Below are 8,953 nucleotides of genomic sequence, written 5' to 3' on the forward strand. Positions count from 1 at the left end.
CACTGCGGAACTCCCTGCCTCTTGATGAGGTGCTGCTGCTGTTTCTGACGCCTGCTATACATTTTTGTTTGGGCAAGCCTTAGCAGCGTAAGAGCAACGCAGCATGCCATGGAATGTGCCATGTTATAGTAATATCATTAAACTAATAACTGGGTGAGACAAATATTGAAATTTATGTGTAGCCAAAAAGTATGCGAAGTTGAGATGGACATATGCAAGACCTGTGACGAGGCGCCTCAGGCCAGTGGAGAAAAGCAGTGTCAGTATGGAAACCTTACAATTTCAAAAGACTGAGGAGAAGGCCACCTATGTGATGGATGGACGATCTAAAGCTAACAGCAGGGCTTATATATAATATAAATTAAGCCAAACCCGCCTTTCTTTGTTATTTTTCTTATCACTCTCTGACGGTGAATTAAGCGTTCTGTGTTCTGTATTCCACACATATGCTGACCAGCCCAATGAAGACATTTAGGGTCATTTTCTCCATTCAACAGTTTTGGACTACAACTCCCATCAGCCCCAGCCAGCACAGTAATACTCCCATCGGACCCAGCATCATCTGGCTATGCTACTGGGAGTTGTAGTCCAATTCCGAGGGCACCGGGCTAGGGAAGGGCTGAGCCACGAGGCGTTGGACCACACTCCCCAGGATGCACTGCGACCATGGGGATTTCCATCATGTCGGCTACCAGGAGAGGCAGCAGCAGCAGCAGCAGCGAGGAGGAGGATTTGGGGCGCCTCCGGGAGGCTGCCTGGGACCCGGTGCTGCAGCGAGCAGCAGCAGCGGCCCTGCTGGTGCCCAAAGGCGGTAGGGAGAGCCCTGAGCGGCAGGCCTGCTAGCACCTTCCTATCTTTAGATAGAAACTTTACCCATCCCAAAAAAGCCCTGCAGGAAACCCATTTTTGTGTGTGGCAGAAATAGGGCTGTATCAAGTTGATCTCTTAAAACCAGGAATGGGGAACCTGCAGCTTCCTTGGACTGCAACCCCTGTCATCCCTGGCTGCAGTTGATGAAGGCTGGGGGCTCCAAAAGTGAACGGCCACATATGCCTGCCTTAGCTTGACGGATAAGAAGCCTATAAAATCAATTGGCACGAGGCACGTGACTCAGAAAAATGATCCACAAAGATTTTGATGCTTTTTTGCAGCTCCAACAAAAATCTGTCAAAAATCAGTCTTCTAGCAGCACTTACGCTTTGGAATATCACTGTATTCTTACTCTTCGACACCTGCTAAGAACATTTTCATTTAGGCAAGCCTACCTAAATATCTAGAATGCTGATGTGTTTTTAGTTTGTTGCTGGTTTTAATTTTTTTAATAATTGCTTTTGCTAATAATTTTATTGCACCATTATTTTTGTAAACTGCTTTTGTAAAGGGCTCGCTCATGAATCTGAACTAACGTCGCTTCCATGTTGGGCCTAATTGTTAACTTTTTGCAGGTAACTTTAAGAAGAGCAAGTTGCCATCCGCTGAACCTAGCATCAGGTAACTTTGCTTTTTTGAAAGTTTACTGAGCGTTGTGTTCTGTTCTACTAGAAACTAAAATTTGAGCTACATAGCCATAAGAATCATGTAGTACATTTGGCCTGCCACTTATGTGAAAGTTTGGTTCCAGGGGTCTGCACGCAAAGGCAAAATTGTGCAAAGTCAAGAACCCCCAGAACCCCCAGTAATAAAGTTTTTATTGAGGATAAAGAAATATAATAAATATAATATATATAAATATAATAAATAAAACACTCAGAACAAGGGAACACTCTATTCTACAACCTTTTCCATTCTTTGTGACATGTTTTAGCCCCAAGAGGCTCTCACCAGGCATGCTGGTCTAAATGCATCCCTGAGTGCTCTGCCAGAAAGCTGGTCATAATTCTAGGTTTAATTATGCTTTTCTCCAATTTACCCAGCACAGGGGTAGGATAGCAGGATTGTACTTACCTGGATCTTAAAACAAAAACAAAAAAAACCCTAGGTGAGTTATAAGTCTGTTTCTCATACCTCCATGTCGTGTATTAGACAACCTGAATTGGTGCCAAATGTGTTTATATAAGATCTTTGGCCTCTCTGCTTGGCATTCGCACTGAGGCCATAACCCAGATCTTTCATACTGCACAGCCCTCTGGCTGGCTCATTACAGTTTTCAGGATCTGATTCCAGCTTCTTCTTTTCAAGGCAAAGGGAACTGTTTGCTACAAACTTCCAAGATAATTTAGTAGTTTGTTCTCTTTAAACAGAGAGAAGGTCTCCGATCACGGGCAGGATGGGAATGAGCTGCAGACCACTCCAGAATTCCGAGCTCATGTTGCAAAGAAATTGGGAGCAATTTTGGACAGGTATATGTTCTCAAAGGTGTGACATTGATGCTCCTTGAGACCTTCCCTCAGATAAAATTCAAGGAGTGTGGTGGAGTCTCCTTCTTTGGAGGTCTTTTTTACTTTTGTTTGAGGGAGGAAGGGAGGGGCAGGTCATGCAATCACAGGCATACTAAAATCCTGGACTAAAAAAATTACTTCCACTCCAGGTGAGAGGGGAAAATAGCTATGAAAGAAACCAGGGAGTTCAATCTCTGGGCAGCTGTGACTACATCTAGAATTTACTGTCTCTGTGGGTATTATTGCTGCTTCCTGGTCAATCCTAGCTGACTGCAGCAGGGAGTTTCCCCAAAGCAGGTGGGTGGAATAATGCCTGCACATTTCAGCTCTGGTTTTACAATCATAGAATTACAGAGCTGGAAGGGATCCAAAGGGACATCTAGTCCAACCCCGTGCAATGCAGGAATCAGAGCTAAAGACTTGCTTCTTTAAAAACAAAAACAAAAAACAAGCATGATAATGAAAACTGGGAATCTGGACCAGCAAATAATTACCAGATTGTCTAGCCAACCAACTGAGGAGTCTCCTAGGCTTGCTGTATCATTTGTGTCATGCCAGTATTTTAACATGACCCCTGGTTTCCCTTCTCGTTGTGCAATTGTAATTCTTTCTTTTAGCTCCATTACTATTTTGAAGCATTCTCCAGGACCTGCACAGGACAATCTGCAGTGCTCAGAGACTGAAGATGATGGTGAGTGGGTTCTCTGCATAATCTAAAACGCTTTACACCAACTTAAGTGTTGCTTTGGTTCTGTGTGTTTGTGCATGCTAAATTTGCTGTGTCAGGAACTGTGGAGTTTGAAGCAAGGACCTTGGGGCCTGAGGCTGCGTATCCTCAAACCTCAAATATTTTATTGTTAGGTTTTTGTGTTTATTAGTCACATTTTTGTAGTTGGGTGTCTCAAAGCAACTTCCACAATAAAAATAGAAATAACTAATACATTAAAACCAGGCAGAAAAACAACAGTACCCCCAAACTAAAATACTAACCCAGCAATATATTTTAAAAGAACAATTCCTTTCCTGCCCCAGTTAAAGGATGAGCACAAATCTCGTTAAGTACCTTCCCAATCAAAAATTTAAAAGGCTTGGTAAACAAGTGTCTTCTTGCCTGTTGCCTAAAGACAGACAACAATGGCACCAGGCATTCTTCCCTGGTAAGACCATTCCAGAGGTAGGGAGCCACCACCGAAAAGGCCAGTTCTGTGCCACCACCCTCCATGCCACAGAAGACTTGGCCTCTGATGGCAAACACAGTACTCTGTGGAACACTCTTCAGGCACAGTAAGGGATAGGTATTTGCAACACCAGGCTCTCAGATTGACAGGCAGATTGACAGGTTTGGTGAGGCCTGGTAGAATTCCGAGAAGCCATACCTGCTGCCCTGCTGGTCAACAGAGCGAGGCCCACTTGCACTCCCAGCCTCTCGCTCCAATACAGTGGTACCTCTGGATGTGAACGGGATCTGTTCCGGAGCCCCGTTCGCATCCTGAGCAGAATGCAACCCGTGTCTGCAGGTCGCAATTTGCCACTTCTGCTCATGCGCGTGACATCATTTTGAGCGTCTGCGCTTGCGCGAGTGGCGAAACCCGGAAGTAACCCATTCCATTACTTCTGGGTTGCCACGGAATACAACCTGAAAACGCTCAACCTGAAGCGTCTTTAACCCGAGGTATGACTGTAGACTTTATTATTATTTTTATTATTTATTAACTTTATATACTGTCCTTCATCCAAAGATCGCAGGGTGGCTCACAGCACAAAAATACAAAGCGAAAACACAAAATGCCTAGCTGGGTTGGAGAACTTGAACTCCTACATGCCCTTTGGATATGCGGTCCTGGTCTGACCCCAACACAGAGGGTGCCCTAATAACTTCTCCACTTTTCTTCCAATGTCTTAGGCTTCCGCCTCTTCTCCTCATCAGTGCCAGGAGACTGTGGGAAGCCAGAACCTCAGACTGCAGGGAGGCGGCGGCAGCGGTACTGCAGCTCCAGGTGAGATGCTGCTGTGGCAGGTGTGCATGACAGAGGTGGAACTAGCCAGCAGGGCAGCTGGCTTGGAGGCTGCAGCTGATGGCAGGACTCATCCCTGATGGGGAGGTCCAGCATTTTACACATGCTGCAGCAGGGGGTGGGGATCCCAGGCTGCCCACCCCGCTGTGTCTGACCCTTGCGATGCTCCCAAGGCTACCCCCTCCCTTCCCCACCACTTGGGATTCCCAGGTGTGTCGATAGTGATTAATTTATAATAAGCATGGCTGGTAGCCATCCATACCCCTCTTCTCTGTGAATTGGTCTGATCCTCTTTTTAAAGCCATCTTAAGTTGGTGGCCGCTGCCGCATATTGCAGGAGCGAATTCCAAGGGTTTAACTCTACCACCCTTTTGCCTGTAACTCTTTCCAGCGAGCCGGACAGTGACGAAGAATGGCAGAGGTGCCAGGAAGCCACGGTGACAGCAGCAGACATCCTGAAACATAGCGGCCTCCCAGCGGCGCTCCAGAATTCCAGCCAGGACCACCACTGCCCGGCCACGGAGCCCAGCCAGAAGAAGAAGAGGAGGAAAAAGAAGGCAAAAGTGAATGGAGAGAACAGTAATGAGCAGGAGGCCAGAGAAGGAGCACATCATAGGACTGAGGGGCCCTCGGGCTTCGATGGGGCAAGCAGGAGAGGAGAGGACGCGAGTACAGAGGATATGGCAGTGATGAAGAGGAAGAAGAAGAAGAAGAAAAGGGGGAAAGCGGAAATAAGGATGGAGTGATGTTTTACAGACACTTGGTACTAGGAAGAGTTACCTGATGTGGCTCTTGATTGGTCTGGCCTGCATTTAAGGAAACACAGTTGTTGAATTTTATATTTTATGGAATCAAAGAACTTAGTTTGGCACTCCCTGCCATGTAAAAACGCAGGGGAAGCTCCCCATGTTACAGAGGATGAGGACTTGTTGGAGCTGCTTACTGGAGTGCTCAGGTGGGCAGTGGGTGGATAAGACATCCGTGGATGACTCTCCTGGGTCCCATCTTTTTTTCTTGGGCCTGCTCAGCTTGTGACCTCCCAGGCTGCCCACTGTCGGTTTGCAAGCCCCCTCCACAGAGGCTGGCCCCTCTCACTGTCCTCAGAGCTTGCTCACCGGTAACCTCCTCTGGCTGACTTCCCGGACAGACCAGGGAGATATTGATAGGCGACATTTTCCCAAGAGTGGGTAAAATGCACACCCCTTTTTCCTGCTTCTTCCCTAGCAGGGAAAAGGAGACAGACAGAAACGTCTATTTACATTCTTTTATTTCTGTCTACAGCACTAGAGAAAAACACTTCCTTTCAGTTCAGTTCTTCTAGCAAGTCTGACAAACTTCCTGAGCATGCGCAGTCGGAAGGTTTCAAATTACACTCTTCACAAAGACTTATCCAGCCTGTGAACGTCCGGGGAAATTCTTTCCCACAGATAGCCGCATCATGTGATGTCAACAATCTGGCTGTCTGCAGCTGTGATGTTTCCATATACTGACACCCACTAGCCATGGATACAGTTCTCCCAAGTGCTCAACAACTCTCTCTACTTTTATATTCTCAAGCCACAAAACCAAGAAGTTCATCAGGCCCCTGCTCAGCTCATCTGCCCCATGTGGCCAGTGGGCTATGATCAACTTGGTGGGCAGGCTGAACAGAGGTCGTCCTCGTCAAACACTGATAATGGCAGTGGATGGTGCCTTCCTGCCAGGCGTCTCAGGGATATTTCTTTTTTAAAACAATAATAATAATTTTTAATGATTTTCTTTTTCTCATAACAAATATTCAATATCAATAACATTCATTTTCCAATTTCCCCCCTCCCTATTGACTTCCCTCGGCTTCCATTTCTGGTTTATTACATCAAATGTTACATTCTGCTGTTTGTATATAGTACTATGTTGTCACATTGTTAAATTTCTTGATCTCTGTAAATAAAGTTATAAATGTTTATTTAAATCCTGCCAGCAGGTCCGTTTTTTTGTTGTTTCTGCAAATATGTTGTAAAAGGTTCCCATTCTTTTTCAAAATCACTATTGTCCTTTTCATGCAGCTTATCCATTAACTTTGCCAACTCTGCATAGTTCATCAACTTTTCTTGCCATTGTTCTTTTGATGGTATTTCTCCAGTCTTCCAGTTTTGTGCCATTAAGATTCTTGCTGCTGTTGTAGCATACATGAATAATGTCCGTTTTTCTTTCGGCAGCTCTTGTCCTAAAATATCTAACAGAAAAGCTTCTGGTTTTTTACAAATGTTATTTTAAACATTTTTTTCAATTCATCTTATATCATTTCCCATTTTTAAAAAATAATCTTACAATCCCACCACATATGGTAAAATGTACCTTCCCCTTCTTTACATCTCCAACAGTTCGTTTATTCTGTTTTATACATTTTTGCCCATTTTGTTGGTGTCACATACCACCTATACATCATCTTCATATAGTTCTCTTTCAACAATATACAATCCGTAAATTTCAAATTCACTTTCCAAAGCCTTATCCAATCCTCAAATTGTACGGTATATTGTGACCTATATCCTGTGCCCACTTAATCATTACTGATTTAACTTCTTCATCTTTAGTTTCCCATTCCAAAAGTATATTATACGCCTTCTTTAATAATTTGGACTTATCATCTATAACATCCTTTTGGAATTTGGAAACTGTGTAAGTGAATCGTCTCTTGTTATCCTCTTTGAAGATTTCATTTACTTGTCTGTGGGTCTCAGGGATATTTCTGACCATGAGCTCCATGGTGTAATTTTGGCTGCAGTTGCCAGGCATGCAGAAGCGGCTACTTCAGCTTTTGGTGCTGAAATGACTGCTGAAAGTGTCCTTGCTCGAAAGCCGTCAGAAGGGAGTGTGCAGCCTAGTTCACAAATGTTTCTGACGTTCCAGTTAGTGTCTGCTGCAGCTACAGTTTTACTGTAGCGTGTACAGAATGGTTGAACCTTATGCACAATTAACTTGTGGGATTTCAGCTGCTTGTAGTTAAGCTTGCATTGAAAAGGAGTTTTAGCTCTCTGCCTTTCTAGAGGGGCAAGACCCACTGAGCATGCTGGTTCTGGGGTGGTCTTGTTAGATCTCGTGGGGCCGTCAAAGTTCCCATGAGATCTCACATAACCATCCCTGGCCTTCTGTAGTTGGTTCTGTGTCCTTCCTGCCCACCGACCCATTATCAAATTTATTTTTGTATGATATTAAATCTGCTTGAAGTGCTGTCAAATTTAACCAGAGCCATCTCTCTCCATCTCCTTTCACAGAGGTTCATCCTTTTTTCTTTAAACTACCTTCACTGCGCTTGCTCTGACGCCTGGTAACTAATGCAGGGCAACTTTTCCAATGGGAACTTGGTTGTCCTCAATATCATAACCCACTTAGAAGCAGCAGGGAGGCATGGTGACAATTCTGAGGGTTTCTGCAGAGCTGGCCCTACTGTTGGACAATGGCCTCAAGTTGCAGGTGCTGCAGAGAGAATGTGTTTGAGAGCAGAGCTGTGTGTGCCCTGCAGCCCTTAAGCTAGCCTGCTCCTCTTAGGGAGAGTGCTCCTCTTAGGGAGAGAATTGTAGAGAGCGCTACAATTCCATTATTATTATTATTATTATTATTATTATTGTTATTATTATTATTATTATTATTATTATTATTATTTGTTTGCCAAGTGACTTACAACAAAGAAAAATATACAACAACAACTTATACTCCGTCAACAACAACAACATACTCCATCTGGCCGGACCTCCCCAGCCACTCTGGGCAGCTACCAACAGAATATTAAAAACATGATAAAACATCAAACACTAAAAACTTCCCTAAGCAGGGCTGCCTTCAGATGTCTTCTAAAAGTCAGATACTTCTTTATCTCCTTGACATTGTGATTGGAGGGCGTTCCACACGGTGGGCGCCAGTACAGAAAAGGCCCTCTGCCTGGTTCCCTGTAACCTCACTTGCAGTGAGGGAACCGCCAGAATGGCGGTTTCTATGGAGAAATTATCTGAATGCTTTGGCATTGAAATCGCATGTGTTAGAGGGAATTATAGGGACAGAACTATCTAAAATATATAGAAACTTCTTCATGTATGCAACTACAGCAGCAAGAATGTTACTTGCCCCAAAATGGAAAGAAGCAGAAGGCCTGGCAAAGGAAGAATGGATAGAAAAACTTACGGAATATGCAGAAATGGCGAAACTCACCGGACGAATAAGAAATTGAGATAACAAATTTTTTAATAAAAGAATGGAAATGGTTTATTGAATATTTACAGATAAATTATAAACAGATTCAATTCTTATAATCAAGGGGGCAGCAATTTTTAAAGAATGGCAAAAAGCAATTTCAAGATATGTCTGGTAGGGGAAGAAAGAAACCGAGAATACAATATAAATTGTTAACAGATGTTAAAGAAAGAGGGGGCTTCGCCCTGCCAGATTTGAAGTTGTACTATGAAGCGGTATGCCTCTGTTGGTTAAAGAAATGGATGCTGTTAAGAAATACAGATTTGTTGGGTTTGGAAGGTTATGACAATAGATTTGGTTGGCACGCATATCTATGGTATAATAAAACAA

At 44.0% G+C, this 8,953-nt stretch overlaps 1 protein-coding gene across 1 annotated transcript; it reads left to right on the forward strand.

The window, feature by feature from the left end:
• Positions 1-569: 569 nt before the first annotated feature.
• On the forward strand, positions 570-5,468 carry LOC308575962 (protein CUSTOS). Its single transcript, XM_081175141.1, has 6 exons — positions 570-811; positions 1,446-1,491; positions 2,241-2,339; positions 2,996-3,069; positions 4,282-4,375; positions 4,785-5,468. The coding sequence occupies exons 1-6, from the start codon at positions 667-669 to the stop codon at positions 5,137-5,139; spliced, it is 813 nt and encodes a 270-aa protein (XP_081031267.1). The 5' UTR covers positions 570-666; the 3' UTR covers positions 5,140-5,468.
• Positions 5,469-8,953: the final 3,485 nt, after the last annotated feature.

The sequence above is a fragment of the Podarcis bocagei genome, assembly GCF_964188305.1.
Source record: "Podarcis bocagei genome assembly, chromosome: 16".
NCBI lineage: Eukaryota > Metazoa > Chordata > Lepidosauria > Squamata > Lacertidae > Podarcis > Podarcis bocagei.